This window comes from Nomascus leucogenys, chromosome 1a, assembly GCF_006542625.1.
Source record: "Nomascus leucogenys isolate Asia chromosome 1a, Asia_NLE_v1, whole genome shotgun sequence".
Lineage (NCBI taxonomy): Eukaryota > Metazoa > Chordata > Mammalia > Primates > Hylobatidae > Nomascus > Nomascus leucogenys.
The window spans coordinates 37,837,549-37,859,508 of record NC_044381.1 but is presented as its reverse complement, the minus strand read 5'-3'; the positions used below and the strand labels follow the sequence as shown (position 1 = coordinate 37,859,508).

Here is a 21,960-nt window from a genome sequence, read left to right as displayed (position 1 = left end):
TTAACTGTCACTTCCCAATTAGGTCAGATCCCTTTGCTGCAGCCCGTAGAGAGCTCTGCGCCTGTCCTTCAGGGCACTTTTTCTCCGTCTACAGACTCAGATCTGTGACAACACGGAGCTAGTATTTCCTACAACATAATGCCTGGCACACGGTAAGTGCGCAATATGTAGCTGTTGCACGGCTAAATGTATACATAAGCTTCAAAGCAGAGTGGCCGATAGCAAATACGGTCGCAGTCCCGGGAGAAAGCACACACCGCCGAGACCCCACCGCCCGGTCCGCGCCGCCTGGACCTGCCAGTAGCTCCGCCCCTGGGCCCCGCCCCTCCCTGCTGAGCGGACGGGGTGGGGCCCAGATGTCGCGTGACGCGACAGCAGCCGGTCGGTGATTGGGTCTCCAGGCGCGCCGTCTCGGAAAGGGGGCGTACCCGCGCGCGCTGATTGGCTATCTGGAGCGGCGGGGCGGACGGCGGCGGCGCCGCGGGGGCGGGCGCCAGTAGGGGCCGGACAGGGTAGGGCCCGGAGGGCGGTGGCGGGGGAGCGGGCGGCATGGGTTTTCGCCGCCGGCTTCGCTGAGACGCGCTCGCGTGGGCTGCCCTCCCGGGCCCGCAGTGGTAGCGGCGGCATGAAGGGTGCTCTGGGGAGCCCCGTGGCTGCCGCCGGCGCCGCGATGCAGGAGAGTTTCGGCTGCGTGGTGGCCAACCGCTTCCATCAGCTGCTGGACGACGAGTCGGACCCGTTCGACATCCTGCGCGAGGCCGAGCGCCGGCGCCAGCAGCAGCTGCAGCGCAAGAGGCGCGACGAGGCGGCGGCGGCGGCGGCCGGGGCCGGTCCCCGCGGCGGCAGGAGCCCAGCCGGGGCCTCGGGCCACAGAGCCGCCGCGGGCGGCCGGAGGGAGTCGCAGAAGGAGCGCAAGAGCCTTCCGGTGCCCGTCGCTCAGCGGCCCGATAGCCCCGGGGGCGGCCTGCAGGCGCCGGGTACGCGGGGACAGCGGAGGTAGCGGACCACAGCTCGGCCCGCTGTGAGACTGGGGTCCCGGGGGCCGGTTCCAGGAGGGGGGGGCCGGGAAGAGCAGGGAGAGTTGAGGGTCCTGGTGGCCGCCGAAGGTAGGAGGAGAGGGGCAGGGGTCACACCCCTTCCAGCCCTCGCCAGCCCGGTGCGGGGCTCCGGGGGAAACACTGGCTTGGGGTGGGGTGGGGCCCTCGAACCCTGGCACTGAGGCTCTAGGGCAAGTTGGACGAAGTTGAGGGAGGTTGCTGGGGTGGCGTGTGGGGGCGAACGCTGAGGTCGCTACCCAGGGGCTCCCACATCCAGACCTGGCGGGGACCTTCATCCTCCAGCCCAGCTTCTGCAAGATTGAGGTCGGAGCCACCCGAGAGCGCGGTGGGGAGGAGGAGGGCGTCCGGTCCCGGGGCTGGGGGCCTCTGTGATGCCGGAGGCCTGGGCGATCGCGGGGCGGCCTGTGACGTCGGGGCCCAGGCGGGGGTCCCCGGCGCGGTCTGGCCTGGCGCCTTCGCCCCTTCCCCGTCCGGTAGCTTCCAGGAGGCAGCGGGCATCGTATTTCAGTACTTCGTGTGGCGTTGATGGGATGTGCAACTTATAAATAGCTCAAGGCTGCTTTAAGAAAAGCGTTTTTAACCTTTCCAGCAAGAATATTCGGAGTTCCCCACTCCCTGTTAGCAAGAAAAACCGGTGCGCAGCGTGGTGTCCTGCTGCCTGCGGACGGGGAGGGTGCTTCAGAGTTCATTCTCTCACCTGAACTGCGTCAGTGGCAGAGCCAGCAACACTCCACCTGTGTTTTCTGTTTTCTTGAAATGAGGCAGCGGGTCCCAAGGTTTGCAGAGTGTTATGATTAAGATGTGTAGGTTGACCATTCCTGCCAACGTTTGCCAGTGTGTTCACCTTGGCTTTATTGGTTTGTTCCTTGCTTGATAAAAATTGTGCATCGCAGCCCTGAGGAAACGTCTCAGGTTTAAGTATTAGGGCTTTGATGTGCAGCTGGGTAATGTTTACCTTTATTTGTGAAAAGTTAAATCCAAAGTCATCACTTGAGAATCAAGTCACTACGATAAAGATGTTGAAAATGATTAAAAAAAAATGTTATTGACTATCTCACGACCCTTTGGTAGGCCAGTAAATTTCTGAGCCTATCTAAACAGTGAGACTGGAGATACATTGTGCATTTTATATCCTGTTTTTTATGTTTTTCTCTTAAACTTATTTACATCAATATAATAAAAGAATTGAAGAAGGCTAAGCTTTTCTTCACCCTTTATTTTTTAACAAATGATAATGCCGGGTGTGGTGGCTCACGCCTGTAATCCCAGCACTTTGGGAGTCCGAGGCGGGCGGATCACGAGGTCAGGAGATCGAGACCATCCTGGCTAACACGGTGAAACCCCGTCTCTACTAAAAATACAAAAAATTAGTTGGGCGTGGTGGCAGGCACCTGTAGTCCCAGCTATTTGGGAGGCTGAGGCAGGAGAATGGCGTGAACCCAGGAGGCGGAGCTTGCAGTGAGCCGAGATCGCGCCACTGCACTCTAGCCTGGGCGAAAGAGCGAGACTCCGTCTCAAAAAAAAAAAAAAAAAAAAAAAATTCTGTTCTTCAGAAAAACGTGAGACGAGTTAGTGCTGTGAATACATTGATTTTTAGTCTTTTTAAAATAGTCATGCATTTTTGTTTTAAAAATTTTAAGCAATTCCAAAATGTATGAGGTTAAGTGAAAATCCTCTTATTTTTCCTACTGTTAACACTTTGCATTTATATACATAAATGCACAGAGCTATTTCTTTTCTTTCTAAACTTAAATGATATAAACTGGGTTGCAACCTGTTTCCTGCACTTGATGTTGTCATGTAGTACACTCATAACTTTTTTTCTGTCGGTTGTTAGGTCTAAGTGATCTGGCTTTTGAAATGAGCTAAAGGTATTTGTGTTTGAAATCAACTAAAGCTATTTAGCTGATTTTGTAGTTAGAACGGAAATTTTATCATTCAAGTTCTTTTTCAAGTATGTGTTATTTCAGGAGCAAACAGCTCATTAATTTCCATTTATGTAGTTACTGTACTAAATTTATCTATAATGGGTGTCAAAGAGCTATTCTCTCAAGGTTTTGTAGCCCTAGTTGATATGAAGCACTGTACTTTTCTAACATTCAAAATTTTTAATTCAGTTAGAATGTTGTAAGTGAATGCTTAGCGTAGACAAAAATAAAACATGTTTGACATATCATAGAAATGTTAATCCTGAAAGAATGTGGAAGTCGCAAGCTTTTCCTATGGAAAAGGGTTTCTTTTTTTTTTTTTTTTTTTGAGACGGAGTCTTGCTCTGTCGCCCAGGCTGGAGTGCAGTGGCATGATCTTGGCTTACTGCAACCTCCACCTCCTGGGTTCAAGCGATTCTCCTGCCTCAGCCTCCTGAGTAGCTGGCATTACAGGCATCTGCCACCATGCCTGGCTAATTTTTTTTTTTTTTTTTTTTGAGACGGAGTGCAGTGGCGGGATCTCGACTCACTGCAACCTCCGCCTCCCCGGTTCAAGCGATTCTCCTGCCTCAGCCTCCTGAGTAGCTGGGACTACAGGCGCCCGCCACCATGCCCAGCTAATTTTTGTATATTTTTTAGTAGAGGCATGGGTTCACTATGTTTATGTTGGCCAGGATGGTCTCGATCTCTTGACCTCATGATCTACCTGCCCTGGCCTCCCAAAGTGCTGGGATTACAGATGTGAGCCACTGTGCCCTGCCTAATTTTTTATATTTTTAGTAGAGATGGAGTTTCACCATGTTGTCCAGGCTGGTCTTGAACTCCTGACCTCAGGTGAGCCACCTACCTCAGCCTCCCAAAGTGCTGGGATTACAGGCGTGAGCCACGTGCCTGGCCAGAAATGTAGGTTTTTAATGTCTATCTGTCTAGCAATATATATATAAACCCTTGGGTGAGCCTTCCTCAATAAGTTCATTCTTAAAGTCATGAGAGGCCATTTCAGTTTTGGTTTTCCTAGCCCTTCAGAATTATGTTCTTTGAAACAAAGCTCAATTTTATTTTGTGGAAAATCTTACTGTAAATTTTATTGTATTCTGTTTCTTTACCTGGGCTTGGTTTAGATGATGATGAATGCATGTGCCAGCCTTTTCTTGGCGAGGTTAGTGAAATGCAGTGCTTGCATTCTCCACTTGGAGCTGCTGATCCAGCACAGAAAAACAAGCCCGATTCATGGCAGTGTTGATCTCTTAGTACTAAATTGTGGGGAAAAAATTGGATGCTGATTATCTTTGTTTTGGGAGGGTTGGGAAGGAGAATGAGATGTTTGCCCAAAACTGATAATTATTCTAATTATCTTTGTTTTGGGGGGGTTTGGGAGGGAAAATGAAATGTTTGCTTGATATTGATCATTATTTTAATAAGTAGCCAATTGTATTTAACAGTTTTCAGTTTTATACTGTTGGAAAAGGCTTTAATATGGTATACAGTAAATGTCCTATTTTAAGTTTGATGAATTCCAAATTTGACGCAATTAAAAAATAACTTGGAGGAAGCAGAAAGGTGGAATAAGCACCTATAAGTAATTCTGTAGTTGAGTGGAGATAGTAAAAGATGTTTTTAAAACTATGGGTTGGAAATAGGAAATCTGAAACTGTGTTAAAATAACTTTTTACGCTGAGGTAAAAGTATGGAAAAGTATTGTTACTGTTGACAAATTTTCTGATGACTGTTATGTCATGATCTGTTACAATTTTCAACTTGTTAGGTAATTAACTTTCTTAGTGGCTTTTTCTACCTTACATTTTGAACACCTTTTCCAGTTCTGAACTCTTTTTTTTTTTTTTGAGATGGAGTCTCACTCTGTCGCCCAGGCTGGAGTGCAGTGGCGAGATCTCGGCTCACTGCAAGCTCCATCTTCTGAGTTCAGTCATTCTCCTGCCTCAGCCTCCCCAGTAGCTGGGACTACAGACGCCCGCCACCACGCCCGGCTAATTTTTTGTATTTTTAGTAGAGACAAGGTTTCACCGCGTCACCCAGGATGGTCTCAATCTCCTGACCTTGTGATTTGCCCACCTCGGACTCTCAAAGTGCTGGGATTACAGGCGTGAGCCACCGCGCCCGGCCCCAGTTCTGAACTCTTAATAAAGCACGTGCCCCCAGATCTGATGTTGCATACTTCTAGGCAACTGGGCACAAGTGTCAGTCACAGTGGGGCTGCATGGTGGCTCACGCCTGTGATCCCAGCACTGGGAGGCTAGGCGGGAGGATCCCTCAAGCTCTGGGGTTCAAGACCAGCCTGGGCAACAAAATGAGACCTGTCTCTACAAAAAAAAAAAAATTGTTTTTAATTAGCTGGGTGTGATGGTGCAGCCTGTAGTCCTGGCTATTTGAGAGGCTGAGGTGGGAGGATCACTTGAGCCCCAGAAGTCAAGGCTGCAGTAAACTGTGATCACACCACTGCCATCCAGCCTGGGTGACAGAGACCCTGTCGAAAAAAAAAAAAAAAGTGTCATTATCTTGATATGTCTGCAATCAAAGCATAATACTCTGCCGGGTGCAGTGGCTTATGTGTGTAATCCTAGCACTTTGGCAGGTTGAGGCAGGTGGATCACCTGAGGTCAGGAGTTCAAGACCAGACTGGCCAACATGGTGAAACCCTGTCTGTAGTAAAAATACAGAAAATTACCTGAGCATGGTGGCACAGGCCTGTAATCCCAGCTACCTGGGAGGCTGAGACTTGAGAATCGTTTGAACCTGGGTAACAGAGGTTGCAGTGAGCTGAGATTGTGCCACTGCACTCTAGCCTGGCAGCCTGGGTGATGGAGTGAGACTGTCTCAAAAAAAAGAAAAAGTGGCCGGGAACAGTGACTCACACCTGTAATCTCAGTACTTTGGGAGGCTGAGGCGGGTGGATCACCTGAGGTCTGGAGTTCAAGACCAGCCTGGCCAACATGGTGAATCCCCATCTCTACTAAAAATACAAAAAAATTAGCTGGATGTGGTGGCAGGCACCTGTAATCCCAGCTACTCAGGAGGCCGAGGCAGTAGAATCACTTGAACCTGGGAGGTGGAGGTATCAGTGAGCCGAGATGGTGCCATGGCACTCCAGCCTGGGTGATAGAGTGAGACTCTGTCTAAAAAAAAAAAAAAAAAAAAAAAAAAAAAAAAAAAAAAAAGCCAGGTGCAGTGGCTCATGCCTGTAATCCCAGCATTTTGGGAGGCCGAGGCAGGTGGATCACTTGAGGGGTCAGGAGTTCCAGACCAGCCCGGCCAATATGGTGAAACCCCGTCTCTACTAAAAATACAAAACTTAGCCCGGTATGGTGGCACATGCCTGTAATCCCAGCTACTTGGGAGGCTGAGGCAGGAGAATTGCTTGAACCTGGGAGGCGGAGGTTGCAGTGAGCCGAGATCACACCATTGTACTGCAGCCTGGGTGACAGAGTGAGACTCTGTCTCAAAAAATAAATAAATAAATAAAACATTATGCTCCACTTATGATAACATCTTTCCCATATCCTAAACATATCACAAGCCTCAGATTATGACCTCACTACAGGATACAAATTGAATTTAAATATTTCTAGGTTATGGGACATTAAAATTATAGTAGGTTGAATTTAGATCTGTTGTGCAACTTTTCACACTTGAAAAAAATACTTTAATAAGGAATAAATTATATAATTTTATGTTAGTGATGTCATAAACATCATTTTTGCTTTAAAATGAGACCGGTTAAGATTTACCTGTACCCAGATGATAAAGTTTTGGTAGAAAATATTAAATGGGAAAATAGAAAAGTATGTATATTCCTTAAGGTCTTATGTGTGTCTAAGTGGGAGGGAGGTCTAATAGTTAAAAAATATATCCATGGCCGGGCGCGGTGGCTCACGCCTGTAATCCCAGCACTTTGGGAGGCCGAGGCGGGCGGATCACGAGGTCAGGAGATCGAGACCATCCTGGCTAACACGGTGAAACCCCTTCTCTACTAAAAATACAAAAAATTAGCCGGGCATGGTGGCGGCGCCTATAGTCCCAGCTACTTGGGAGGCTGAGGCAGGAGAATGGCGTGAACCTGGGAGGTGGAGCTTGCAGTGAGCCGAGATTGTGCCACTGCACTCCAGCCTGGGCAACAGAGCAAGACTCTGTCTCAAAAAAAAAAATATGTATATATATCCATTAACTTGAATAAATGTCATATTTTATAGCTATACAACTAATGTGGAGAGTAATTTGTACCAAGAAAAATTGAAGCCACTATAGTAAAAATCGCACATAGCAAGAGGAGATCTTTTAAATGTATACAAAAAAAGATAGACTTTTTTTGAAGATTAAAGATGTGACAAAGTTCTCCACAATGTATTTACCAAATATTAGATGGCTTCAAACGTAGACTTTGCTTAAGATGTTTAAAGCGTTAAAACTAAAGGGGAGTAAAGCAAGGTGACAGGACAGAGGAAAAGACCAGAGTCTCGGCCGGGCGCGGTGGCTCACGCCTGTAATCCTGGCACTTTGGGAGGCCGAGGAGGGCGGATCACCTGAGGTTGGGAGTTAGAGACCAGCCTGACCAGCATAGAGAAACCTCGTCTCTACTGAAAATACGACATTAGCCAGGCGTGGTGGCGCAGGCCTGTGATCCCAGCTAATCTCTACCCGGGAGGCGGAGGTTGTGGTGAGCCGAGATCGGGCCATTGCACTCCAGCCTGGGCAAGAAGAGCGAAACTCAGTCTCAAAACAAAAACAAAAACAAACAAACAAAAAAAAAACAAGAACAAAACCAGAGTCTCTGGTCCCAGCACAGTGTCCAAGTGCTGGACTCTGAGTGGACAAAAAGAGATGCCCTCAAGTACTGGCTGACTCTTGGGCAAGTTGCCAAATAGCAGTGTTTGGTTTATATTCAGGAAGTTATAATCGCAAGTCTATATATTTCATAGAATAGCAGGAAAATCTGTTTTCAAAGTAAAAATATAAGCACTACAAACTTTAAAAACAAAAACCTTGGCCAGGCGTGGAGGCTCACGCCTGTAATCCCAGCGCTTCAGGAGGCTGAGGTGGGTGAACTGCTTGAAGCTGGGAGTTCGAGACCAGCCTGGCCAACATGGTGAAACCCTGTCTCTACTAAAAATACAAAAATTAGCTGGGCATGGTGGCACATGCCTGTAATCCCAGCATCTTGGGAGGCCGAGGCACAAGAATTGCTTGAGCCCGGGAGGTGGAGATTGCAGTGAGCCAAGATTGCACAGTGCACTGCACTTCGGGCTGGGTGACAGAGCAAGGCTCTTCTCAAAATAAGTAATTAAGTAAATAAATAAAATACAAAATAAAAACAAAAACCTTAGTAGCCAGTGATAAGCTATAGTTGCTGTGTAATGGGCAGTTGGGATTCTAAAAGTATAGTCTGAAATATAGGGTATTCTTTCATTTTCTAGGTACGGCTTACACACTGTGTTTTTGTAAGACTGCTTTTGTGAACTGTAGCTTATTTAGTAAAATATACCCATGGTTGTCACAGTTATTGGGAGGTGCCTGTAATTATAGGTGAGTTTAGTTTGTCATATACTTTCTAGGATATAGGGAAAGCATGTGGTTTTTTTTTTTTTTTTTTTTTTTTTGAGACGGAATCTTGCTCTGTCGCCCAGGCTGGAGTGCAGTGGCGCCATCTCGGCTCACTGCAAGCTCCGCCTCCTGGGTTCACGCCATTCTCCTGCCTCAGCCTCTCCGAGTAGCTGGAACTACAGGCACCCGCCACCACGCCCGGCTAATTTTTTGTATTTTTAGTAGAGACGGGGTTTCACCGTGGTCTCGATCTCCTGACCTCGTGATCCGCCCGCCTCGGCCTCCCAAAGTGCTGGGATTACAAGGGTGAGCCACCGCGCCCGGCCAGGGAAAGCATGATTTAATAGTAACATTCTATTAAAAAGTAGTAGACTGTGGGCAGTTGTATCAGCAACTTTTTTCTTTGAAGTTTTCTAAACTTCCTGAATTCTCCTATGACATTGATTTCTAGAAAAATGAAATTTACAAGTACCTGTAAAGTTTAATACTGTGCTGTTGCAGACGTTGTGTTCCAGCTCTCTGCTTTGATTTTCTGTTGGTAGGCCAGAAGCGGACTCCTAGAAGAGGGGAGCAGCAAGGATGGAATGACAGCCGTGGGCCAGAGGGGATGCTTGAAAGAGCTGAGCGGAGATCCTACAGGGAATACCGACCCTATGAGACAGAGAGGCAGGTGGACTTCACAGCTGAGAAGTTTCCAGATGAAAAGTATGTGCTGCAGTCCTCGGCAGGGCGGGTGGGGAACCAGAAAAGTTTTGAGAAAATGCTACTTTCTTTTTTCTTTCTTTCTTTTTTTATTTTTTTTTTGAGACAGAGTTTCGCTCTTGTCGCCCAGGCTGGAGTGCAATGGTGCGATCTCAGCTCACTGCAACCTCCGCTCCCGGGTTCAAGCAATTCTCCTGCCTCAGCCTCCCGAGTATCTGGGATTACAGGCATGTGCCACCACGCCCGGCTAATTTTGTATTTTTAGTAGAGACGGGGTTTCTCCATGTTGGTCAGGCTAGTCTTGAACTCCCAACCTCAGGTGATCCGCCTGCCTTGGCCTCCCAATGTGCTGGGATTACAGGAGTGAGCCACCATGCCCGGCCCAGAAAATACAACTTTCTACTGGCTACTGCTTTTTGTGGTAACAGTCCTAGGAATGTTTTACTAATTTATGTGCAATTCATGTTACCTTAGATGATGGGAAGGATCTTCCTTTTTCCTCATAGATGCCTTTACGTCTTGGTTCAGGAAATGATTGTACAATTAAAAATGAATTGCTTGTTGGTAACTGAAGAGCACTCTTAAAAAGAAATTACACAGGAGTGTGTTGAAGTGGTGAAGTTTTCTTTTGAAGTTCTAGATTAGAGATATAATTTTGGACTAGGAATATAATTATGGTTTTTGATTTCGCATTACCGATTTAGACTGCTCAGTGGATTGAAATAAATTCCTAGCTCCACGGTCAGGTCAGTAGGCTGCCATGATGAAATTTGAGGAAGAGTCTGTTATGATGTGTAATACCAATTTCTGGAGGGCATGGCTGCTCTTGGAAATACTCTAACATGGACAGAAGTCGTGGGCTGGTGGAGTGTTGTGTCGCTGCTTAGTGATGTGGCAGCATGGTGGCTGCTGTACTCCACCTGAACACGGGGAGGGGTTGTGTCTTATGCTTGGCACTTGCTGCTTAAAGCCTTTGTTTAATCATTAAACCTGTTTATGTTAAACAGAAACAACTAGTGAATCACATTTCAAGGAAAATAAAGTTAAACAAATTAAGGAAGACTAGAATAGTGAACAGTTATATGTCAAGGGAGCCATTTTTCCAAACTCTTTCTGCTTCTTGACTGCTAATTCCATTCCATTTAGGATTCTGGCTACAAGTTTTAACCAAAAAATGTGGCTTTGTAAAATTATAGTATAGAGCCTATTAAGAACAAAACAAAACAAAAGTCCAGCAGAAAGTAACTTAGTCTGAGTGGGCTGAGCAGGTGATGACTCGTGCAGAACTATTCACCTAGAAGTTACACATTCAAGACATTCAGATAGTCTATCTGCAACCATGTTGGAGGGAGAAACTTATAGAAAGGCTTAATTTTGCCCCTTTTTTGGTGATTACTTCAAATCTGCTGTGTAGTAAGCACAGTCTACTTGTTTCTGCAAAGATTCTTGGAGCAGAGCTGCTTATTTTTGGAAGCATTTGGGTATTTATTTTCCCCTCACTTTAGGGATTCTGTGGAAACGAGGAAATTATAGTTCTCTTGCACAAACCCATGTTTCCCCCCTTTTTTAGTAGCAAGACTATGTAGTGTTTAAAAAGGATAAAATAGATCTTTATATGTGACATGAAAAAATAGCTATTAGGCCGGGCGCGGTGGCTCAAGCCTGTAATCCTAGCACTTTGGGAGGCTGAGGTGGGTGGATCACAAGGTCAGGAGTTCGAGACCATCCTGGCCAACATAGTGAAACCCTGTCTCTACTAAAAATACAAAAAAATTAGCAGGGCGTGGTGGCGGGCGCCTGTAGTCCCAGCTACTCGGGAGGCTGAGGCAGGAGAATGGCGTGAACCTGGGAGGCGGAGCTTGCAGTGAGCCGAGATGGCGCCACTGCACTCCAGCCTGGGGGACAGAGCTAGACTCCGTCTCAAAAAAAAAAAAAAAAAAAAGAAAAAAAATAGCTATTAAGTGAATAATACATATATGCAAGAGTAAGGTGGGATATGGAATTATGGAGGGTTTTTAAAATTTAAGTTCAGAATTACAGAAAAGTTTTAAGAATTATACAAAGAATTTCCATCTGCCCTTCGAGACTCCCCACACACTAACTTTTTACCCCATTTGCTTTATCATCCATCCCCCACCACACCACACAACTTTTCCTTGTTATTCAAGAATAAGGTGTAGGAATGTCCCCTTACTCCTAAATACTTTAAATGCATTTCCTAAAAACATGATACAATTTTCAAAGTCATTAAAATGAATACAATACTGTTATCTAATTCTCTAAATTACATAGTCTACAGACTTTACTCAGATTTCACCAATTGTCCCAGTGATGTCTTTTCACAAAAGAGAAAACATTTCTGGTTCAGGATCCACTCCAGGCAAATACATTGTATTTAGTCATCTTTAATTAGGAACAGCTCCTTAGCCTTCCTTTGTCTTTATGAATTTGACATGTTGAAGAGTATGGGCCAGTTATTTTATAACATGTCCCAGATTTTGAGTTTTTCTGATGTTTCCTCGTGGAATGAGGTTACGTACTTGTGGCAGGAATGCCACAGAAGTAATGTGTTCTCAGTATATCACAGTAGAGAGATGTAGGGGATTTTCACTTTCAAGGAAATCTGAATCTTGATATCAGAAAACATTTTCTTAAAGTTTCTTAAAAAATACTCTCAATAAATAATACTCTTAACTAATAATAAAAACACTCTTAATAAATAAAACATAGAAAGTTTTGTGACAAACTCACAATCAAAAGGAAGGAAAATAACATTTGAGCCAAGCATCCTGCTTTATAGACCTGTGATTCACTGTCTTACAACAGTCCTAGCAAGTAGACATGACACCTGTTTCACAAGCGGGAAGCCTGGAGCCCCTGGAGGTACGAATGAGGAGTTCAGTGTGGATACCAAGTTTCAGTTTGAAAACATAAAAAGTTCTGGAGAAGGATGGTGATGATAGTTGCACAACAGTGTGAATGTACTTAATGCCACAGTACTGAACACTTAAAAATGACTAAAATGGTAAATGTTATGTATATTTTACCACAGTTTGCTTAAAGCTTGTTAATAATGGGGAGAGGGTAAACATCTGAGGGATTTTTTTTTCAGAACAGGAATTGATTTTAAATGACTAGTAAACTACAGAAAGGAAGAGCCAAAATTCATCTAGACAGAGGCAGACTAATCTCCTAATAGTCTATGTTCTAAGAGTTCAATTAAGTTTATTTGGAGCCTAAGGAAAAATTCCTGCTGCATTAAAAACAGTAGTTTACTCCTAGAATATGTGCACCACATGATATAGCAGATCTCAGGGGCGGAGACATGCCCCTTAATCCCAGCGCCGTTTATGACATTGCATCCGTGGGAAAACACATGCTCTGCCTGGGTAGAATAGAAATCCATGGCAGCTGGCTGTGACAAAACTACTACACACATTGCTGAAACTCTGGGTCTGTTTCCTCATTGAAAAATGGAGAGGGCTGAATTTAGATAATCTTTGAGATTATGAAGATTCTATAATTCTGTCCAATAAACATGTATAGGTATCAAAGAAACTCAAGGTGACACACTTTTTCACTATCAGATGAGCAAAGATCAAATTTTATCATATTCAAGCTTGGGGAAAGTGCAATAAGAAATGCTCTCGGTGGCACAGTGGCTCACGCCTGTAATCCCAGCACTTTGGGGAGGCTGAGGCAGGCAGATCACCTGAGGTCAGGAGTTCAAGACCAGCCTGGCCAACACAGTGAATCCCTGCCTTATTAAAAATTCAAAAATTAGTGGGGTGCGCCTGTAATCCCAGCTACTCAGGAGGCTGAGGCAGGAGAATTACTTGAACCCAGGAGGCAGAGGTTGCAGTGAGCCGAGATCATGCCACTGCAGTCTATCCTGTGTGACATAGCAAGATTCTGTCTCAAAAAAAAAAAAAAAAAAAAAAAAAAAAAAAAAAAGAATTTGTAGGTTGGGCACAGTGGCTCACACCTGAAATTCCAGCACTTTGGGAGGCAGAGGCAGGCAGATCACCTGAGCTCAGGAATTCAATTCCAGCCTGGCCAACATGGTGAATCCATGTCTCTACTAAAAATACAAAATTAGCCAGGCGTGGTGGGACACGCCTGTAATCCCAGCTAGTCTGGAGGCTGAGGCAGGAGAATCACTTGAACCTAGGAAGTGGGGGTTGCAGTGAGCCAAGATTGCTCCACGTCACTCCAGCCTGTGTGACAGGCGAGACTCTTGTCTCTAAAAAACAAAAAAAAATTTGCCAGGCATGGTGGCGCATGGCTGTGATCTCAACCACTGAGGAGGCTGAGGCATGAGTATCACTTGATCTGGGAGGCAGAGGCTGCAGTGAGCTGAGATTGCACCACTTCACTCCAGCCTGGGAGACAGAACGAGACTCTGTCTCAAAAAAAAAAAAAAAAAAAAAAGAGTTTACTCTTGGCTGGGCACAGTGGCTTATACCCGTAGTCCTAGCGCTTTGGGAGGTCTAGGTAGGCGGATCTCTTGAGCCCAGTAATTTGAGACCAACCTGGGCGACATGGTGAAACCCGCATCTCTACAAAAGGTAATTAGCTGAGTGTGGTGGCACATGCCTGTAGTCTCAGCTGCTTGGGGCACTGACGTGGGAAGATTGTTTGAGCCCGGGAGATTAAGGCTGCAGTGAGCAGTGATTGGGCCATTGCACTCCAGCTTGGTGAGATACTGTCTGAAAAAAAAAATTACTGTTACTTTTCTTTTGTTTTAGAACTGTATTTTAGATTTCTTTTTTTGAGGCAGGGTCTTGCTCTGTTTCCCAGGCTGGAGTGCAGTGGCAGAATCTCGGCTCCCTGCACTCCTGGGCTCAAGTAATCCTCCCACCTCAGCCTCCTGAGTAGCTGAGATTACCAGGCATGCACCACTATGCCTAGCTAATTTTTATATTTTTTAGTAGAGATGGGGTTTTGCCATGTTGCCCAAGCTGGTCTCGAACTTCTGGGCCCAAGCGATCCAACTGTGTTGGCCTCCCAAAGTGCTGGGATTACAGGCGTGAGCCACCACTCCTAGCCTGCTTTAGTTTTTTTTTTTTTTTTTTTAAGGCAAGGTCTTGCTTTGTTGCCCGGGCTGGAGTGCAGTGGTGCCATCTCGGCTCACTGCAACCTCTGCCTCCCAGGTTCAAGCGATTCTCCTGCTGCAGTCCCCCAAGTAGCTGAGATTACAGGCGTCCGCCACAACAGCCGGCTAATTTTTGTATTTTTAGTAGAGATGGGGTCTCACCATATTGGCCAGGCTGGTCTCAAACTCCTGACCTCAAGTGATCTGCCCATCTCGGCTTCCCAAAGTGCTGGGATTACAGGTGTGAGCCACCGAGCCCAGCCTGCTTTAGATATTTGCTATAGTTTAGAATCAGGTTTTGCTTTAGATATTTGCTATAGTTTAGAATCAGGTTTTGGTTAGAGGAGGTGGGAGACAGAAAAGCCAACTTGGAGAATTTATTTAGGTTGGTGTTTCTTATAAGAGACTGGCATAACGTTAATGATCAGTACTTCTGTATTTCTTTATTTTTTGAGTAAGGAAGATAGCGAGTTTTGTATGCTTTTACCCACTATTGTATAGCGGCTTCTTAATGTAACACTTTTAGCCATAAAAGTAGATTGTAACATACCTCTAGTGCTGGTGTTTGAGCTACTAATGCCACTAGGTTTCTTGATGCCAGGACCTCTATTAAATAAGTAATTTCTTGTGATTTTAAATATTTTTAAAAGCCTTGCCAAAGTAGAAAACATTTCTCTTATTAAACTATTGTTACAATGGTGAAAAAGAGCTTAGAGCTTAGTGAAGGAGAGACAAGTCCTCAGAAAGAGTGATGGTGCCCAGCGACGGTGCAGGGAGGAGTGGGTGGGCAATCAGGTCCTGGGTCCAGGCTCTGATGTGGCAGAGGAAGAAGAGGGAGGAGTGGCTTGGGCTCTCGCTCATATTGTGAGTTGGGGATCACAGGAGGAATAAGGGCTCCGCATTGGGCATGTACGTGCCTGACTTGGGGGTGTCGGAGTGGAGATGTCTAGGAAGTAACTGGCTTCATGTCCTGCAATCAGATGAGAGACACAGGGCCAGTTAGCATTAGCATGGGGGCCAGGTGGATGTGGCATGAGCCGAGATCCTGCCACTGCACTCCAACCTGGGCAACAGAGCAAGGCTCTGCCTTGAAAAAAGAAATCGAAAGTAAGGTTCTAATAAAACAAACAAAAGAAAAGTGAGAGTGCCCACAAGGATAAGGACGGATGGGTGTCCGTGTAGAACACCAAGACAAATGGTTAGGCACGAGAGGCAGGCGGAGAACTTTTCCCTTCTCTGAATCTTGAATTGACTGCCTCTGAGAAGTGGAATTGTGTGGCTGAGGAACAGTGTGAGTTTTGTACCATGTTTGGGTATTATCTATTCCAAAAATAATTTTCTAAGGGCAGGCAGGAAAAGAGAAGCCAGAAAAGTCAGGAGGATTAGTGGCCAGCAGTGTCATATGACACTGGGGTCAAATGACATGAAGACAAAAGGGCTTCAGCTATTGGGCTTAACAAAGAGGTCTTCAGCTGCCCTTGGCCATTTATGTGGAGTAATGAGGTGGAAGGCAGGTTAAGGTTTTCACAGTTCCAAATGTTACTGGCTGGTTGTGTGTTTAGGAGGGAGATTTGGGAAGGGGCATAATTTGAAGTTTAACCATTTTTCTTATACAAAAATTCCAAATTTAACTTAAAGATTTAGTATTAGAACAGGAATGAACCTTAGAGTTTATTTATCTAACATTCTCATTTTTTGAGTTAAGGAAACTAGATCCAGAGAGAGAAAGGAATGCCCCATTCAGATTAGTACTATGCCTGTCTAGCACCTGCTTCTCCTGGACTGGCCCCACCACGTAGCCTACTCTCTGCTTCCGTTTCCTCATCTATAGGCAATAGTTGTATATTAAAGATTTGTCTGTGAGAATCCAATTACTATATGTAAAGTGCTCAGAACAATGCCAGGTATATAGTCTATAGTGTGTGCTCACTAAAGGTTAACTATTAATTTATGATTCAAGCCACCATTCTTTCCAGTATACTATAACCATGATTTTCTTTTAGAATTTTTTTCTGGAGAGATCTTAGACCTTTAATTTACCAGTTTTTATTATATCCACTCCTTCCTAGACCAGGTGATAGGTTTGATCGAGACAGACCATTGAGAGGACGTGGAGGCCCGAGAGGGGGTATGCGCGGCAGAGGCAGAGGTGGCCCCGGGAACAGAGTTTTTGACGCTTTTGACCAGAGAGGAAAGCGAGAATTTGAAAGATATGGTGGGAATGACAAAATGTAAGTTTCTTTGTAAATGCTATTTTCACTTTAAGATGGTGGCAGCACATGATATGAATCTATTATATGTTAATATTTAGTTAACTTTATAGTACTGTGCTGTTATTCTTGTGAGAAGCTGATCCTGGGACTTTTATGAACCGCTCTTTCTGATTTGGAGTTGGACTGGAGACTAGCTTCTGGTTTAAGGGTCTGTTCTTTCTTTCCGTAGAGCAGTCAGAACTGAAGACAACGTGGGTGGATGTGGAGTTCGAACCTGGGGATCGGGTAAAGATACCAGGTACGGTGTAAGTGTGTGCTCTCTGAGAACCTGCAATTAAGTGGAAATCTCTGGATCTTTGCTTTTCTTGAAAATGATGTCTTCTGTGTTGTGCTTTATACTTGTGTGCCCCTAAGTAGAGATTGATTTTAGGCTTTTGTTTCGTGAGATAAGTTTTTAAAACAGGTTTGCTATGTTGCAGTTAGATTTAAACTGCTTTTAAAATTCTATTACTTTAGCCAAACAAATTTGTGACAGATGACCATGTATTTGCTGATGCCTCAAACATATGGCACTGTACATTTGCACATGCCTCAAAATGCTTTTTGTTGGCTGCACACGGTGACTCACGCCTGTAATCCCAGTACTTTGGAAGCCAAGGTGGACGGATCACTTGAGGTCGGGAGTTTGAGACCAGTCTGGCCAACATGGTGAAACCCCGTTTCTACTAAAAATACAAAACCTAGCAGAGCATGGTGGCAGGCACCTGTAGTCCCAGCTACCCAGGAGGCTGAGGCAGAAGAATTGCTTGAACCTGGGAGGCAGAGGTTGCAGTGAGCCAAGATGGCACCACTGCTCTCCAGCCCGAGTGACAGAGCGAGACACAGCACTCAAAAAAACAAAAAAAGCCTTTTGTTTAATTTTATTATTTTTTAAAATGGAGACAAGATCTCACTAGGTTGCCCACACTGGTCTCGAACTCCTGGACTCAGGCAGTCCTCTTGCCTCAGCCTCCCAAAGTGCTAGGATTACAGGCATGAGCTACCACATCCAGCCTAAAATGCTTTTTAAATTCCTGGATATTCTATATATTTTTACCTTTCAAAGTTCGTGTGGATCCTTGACACATCTTCATTTTATAAAATCATTTGTAGATTGAAGCTTAGTGACAGGTTTCACCTGAGGCTCAAGTTGGACATTTCTCTGAGGCTTCATGGTGCCTTAGATCTGTGCCAATTCTTCTGCTAGTTAGAGTGGATACATGGTTCTGCTCTATTTCGCAGCTGGAGGGATGATGCCTTCCTGGTGTCTGCAGAAGAAGAGGTGGGGCGTGCTGCAGGCAGTGCAGTGTGAGCAGTGCTACAGGGCAGGCTTCCCGCTAGTGCGGAGGCTTGAGGGGATCCAGGCTTCCACTTTTCTTCTTTTGAAGAATATAAGCTTTTTTTTTGAGACGGAGTCTTGCTCTGTCACCCAGGCTGGAGTGCAGTAGCACGATCTCGGCTCACTGCAACCTCTGCAGGTTCAAGCAATTCTTCTGCCTCAGCCTCCCAGGTAGCTGGGACTACAGGTGCACGCCACCATGCCCGGCTAATTTTTGTACTAAAAATTTTTTTTACTAAAAAAGTAAAGACGGGGTTTCACCACATTGGTCAGGCTGGTCTCAAACTCCTGACCTCAGGTGATCCACCTACCTTGGCCTCCCAAAGTGCTGGGATTACAGGCATGAGCCACTGTGCCTGGCCAGAATATAAGCTTTTTACATGAACTTATTTTTCTTAAATTGTTGTCCTTAAAGACAAATGTACAAACTAATATCAAATGTAACAATGTTAGATTTACTACCATTGCTCATTTGTGTTCTCCTTGAAGAGAAACTTGTTGAGTGTTTCTCTGTCTGGGGTTCCATAGGACCTTGATGACAGATCTTTTAATTTTGTTTTATTTTACTTTGATAATATATTTTAAAAAGTAATATAGGCACTTTCTTTCCTTCTTTCTTTCTTTCTATTTCTCTTTTTCTTTTTCTTTCTTTCTTTTTTTTTTTTTTTTTTGAGACAGAGTCTCACTCTGTCACCCAGGCTGGAGTGCCGTGGTGCGATCTCAGCTCACTGCAACTTCCACCTCCCAGGTTCAAGCAATTCTCCTGCCTTAGCTTTCCGAATAGCTGGGATTACAGGTGCCCACCACCACGCCTGGTTAATTTTTGTATTTTTAGTAGAGATGGGGTTTCACCATGTTGGCCAGGCTGGTCTCGAACTCCTGACCTCGGGTGATCCACCTGCCTTGGCCTCCCAGCGCTGGGATTACAGGCGTGAGCTACCGTGCCCAGCTTGGGCACCTTCTTTCTTAATCATCTGATTTACCACCTTATCTAATACTACCACTTCATCTCAGTTTGCCTTTGAACTTAAAATCATTTTGGCTCTAAGTGGTTACTTATCCTGGAGGGCCAGCCTTGGCCTTGTAATGTTAAGAGGTGACCACTTGTGGCCCTGGCAGGCTGGCATGTCTCAGTGTTAAAATGACATGTGCCCCATGGCACTCATTTTGAATTGGTTATAAAGTCAAAGCTCTTTTTTTTTTCCTCTCTCTGTCTCTCTAAGACAGGGTCTAACTCTGTTGCCCACGCTGGAGTATGGTGGCTCAATCTTGGCTTATCATAACCTTGAAACCCCGGGCTCAGTTGATCCTTCCACCGCAGCTTCCCAAGTAGCTAGGACTACAGGCACATGCCACCACACCCACCACACCCAGCATTTTTTTTTTTTTTTTTTTTTGAGACAGTCTCACTATGTTGCCCAGGCTGGAGTGCAGTGGCATGATCTCTGCTCACTGCAACCTCTCCCTCCCGGGTTCAAGCGATTCTCCTGCCTCAGCTTCCCCCGTAGCTGGGACTACAGGCGCATGCAACCACGCCCAGCTAATTTTTTTTGTATATTTAGTAGAGATGGGTTTTCACCGTGTTAGCCAGGATGGTCTCAATCTCCTGACCTCATGATACACCCGCCTCGGCCTCCCAAAGTGCTGGGATTACAGACATGAGCCACCACGCCTGGCCCTTTTTGTATTTTTAGTAGAAATGCAGGTCTGCCATGTTTCCCAGGCTGGTGTCAAACTTCTGGGCTCAAGCAATTCACCTGCCTTGGCTCCCAAAGAGCTAAGACTGCAGGCGTGAGCCACCACACCCAGCTAGTCAAAGCTCTTAGGTGGTTATAATTTGTAATGGAAAGCTTTTCTTAGAATAAGACTAATTTCTAGGCTGGGCGCGGTGGCTCAAGCGTGTAATCCCAGCACTTTGGGAGGCCGAGGCGGGCGGATCACGAGGTCAGGAGATCGAGACCATCCTGGCTAACACGGTGAAACCCCGTCTCTACTAAAAATACAAAAAATTAGCCGGGCATGTGGCGGGCGCCTGTAGTCCCAGCTACTCGGGAGGCTGAGGCAGGAGAATGGCGTGAACCCGGGAGGCGGAGCTTGCAGTGAGCCAAGATCGCGCCACTGTACTCCAGCCTGGGGGACAGAGCAAGACTCCGTCTCAAAAAAAAAAAAAAAGACTAATTTCTTAATTAATAAATAGAGATAAATTTTATTTATGTATACATATACTTCATACGTTTCTTAATAAAGTAAGAAATTTATTTCTTAGTAAATCGGCTTGAGATCATGAAAATGATATATGCGAAGGAGTTATGTGCTACTTTTGATTAGTGAGAAGAAAGTGGAGGTGAGCCTAACACAGTAAGTAATGTGTTTGTGGCTGGCAAAGCCCAAGTGCTTCCCAGTGTATTAAAGGTGTAAGGGCTTTGCTGTAGTTGAGTATTCCTATTTGAAGACCTTGACAGCAATAACTGGATTTAAGGACAAAATGCCTTCAAACTGGTATGACTGAGCCATTTCAGTACTACTGCTTTTCTTCAACAGTTTGACAGCGGTAAAATAGAATTTTTTCTATTTATGTGTGCTGAAATAGAATTTTTCCATCTGCAATAATTTAAAAAGTGTATCAGATATTATTTTCTTGTTAAAATTGGAGTAGATACCCATGAATGCAGTTTTCAGTAATGCTGCCTTTCAACTTTTATTGTGAAGAGCAAGACAGTTTTATTTGTTCTCAAAGCAAAATTTGATGAAAATCTGTTGTTGTCAGAGATTGGATTAAGTGTGAGGTCTGATTAGATTTGAACTAGGTAACAAAGCCTTGAAGTGTGTAACATTTTATGGAACATATGTGCACAAATAGGCATTTTCTGCACTAGTACAACTGAAGTCAAAATATAGACATGGGCCCTGGGGTTATATCTTTCTTCTGATAAATCCAATATTGGTGATTTACCTTTTTTTCTTTTTTTTTTGAGACAGAGTCTCCAGGCTGGAGTGCAGTGGCATGATCTCAGCTCACTGCAACCTCCACCTCCTGGGTTCAAGTGATTCTCCTGCCTCAGCCTCCCAAGTAGCTGGAACTACAGGCACCCGCCACCACGCCCACCTAATTTTTGTATTTTTGGTAGAGACGGTGTTTCACCATGTTGGCCAGGGTGGTCTCAATCTCCTGACCTCGTGATCTGCCCACCTCAGCCTCCCAAAGTGCTGAGATTACAGGCGTGAGCCACCGCCCCCGGATGATTTACTTTCAACAAAATAGCAGAACCTGCCAAATTAATTGCTGCTAATTTTGAAACTTAATTGTCTTTCAGTTTTGATCATACAGTTCTGTGATAGCTGTAGGCACAATATTTTATATTCATTTATAAAATAATTTAGGTCAACATAGGAGGACATCTATGATTTTTCTTTTCTGTAAAATCAGCTAATTGCTGAAGTTTAAGAAATACTCAGTTTTTTGTGGTTCATGCCTATAATCCTAGCACTTAGGTAGGCTGAGGCAGGTGGATCATTTGAGGCCAGGAGTTCAAGACCAGCCTGAGGAACAAAGTGAAATCTCAGCTCTACAAAAAACACAAAATATTAGCCGGGCATGGTGGTGTGTGCCTGTAGTCCCAGCTACTCCAGAGGCTGAGGTGGGAAGTTCTCTTGAGCCCGGGAGGTCGAGACTGCAGTGAGCTGTGATGGCGCCACTGCAGTCCAGCCACCACGCCCAGCTAATTTTTGTATTTTTAGTAGAGACGGGGTTTCACCATGTTGGTCAGGCTGGTCTCAAACTCCTGGCCTCAAGTGATCCACCCTCTTTGGCCTCCCAAAGTGCCAGGATCACAGGCATGAGCCACCCCGCTGGCCTGGAACCTTCATTTTAAAAAACGAAAGTTAATTATTCTAGTTTTGTTTTAAAAAGAGTGAGTTTTTAAAAAATTGATTAGAGTAGGTTGGAGTTGAGAATTTAATAATTATTTAAATTGAAAAAGTCTTTTCTGTTATTGTAGTTCAATTTGTGGTTACTTTTTTAAAAAAACTT

General features: G+C 45.1%; 1 protein-coding gene across 1 annotated transcript in view; it reads left to right on the top strand.

Moving 5' to 3' along the window:
* Window positions 1–483: 483 nt before the first annotated feature.
* HABP4 (hyaluronan binding protein 4) overlaps window positions 484–21,960 on the top strand; it is a 43,809-nt gene continuing 22,332 nt past the window's right edge. The window contains exons 1-4 of the mRNA XM_030799162.1: window positions 484–977; window positions 9,085–9,247; window positions 16,409–16,570; window positions 16,782–16,850. Coding sequence (XP_030655022.1) covers window positions 626–977; window positions 9,085–9,247; window positions 16,409–16,570; window positions 16,782–16,850 — 746 coding nt within the window. The 5' untranslated portion in view covers window positions 484–625. The remainder of the gene's footprint in view (window positions 978–9,084; window positions 9,248–16,408; window positions 16,571–16,781; window positions 16,851–21,960) is intronic.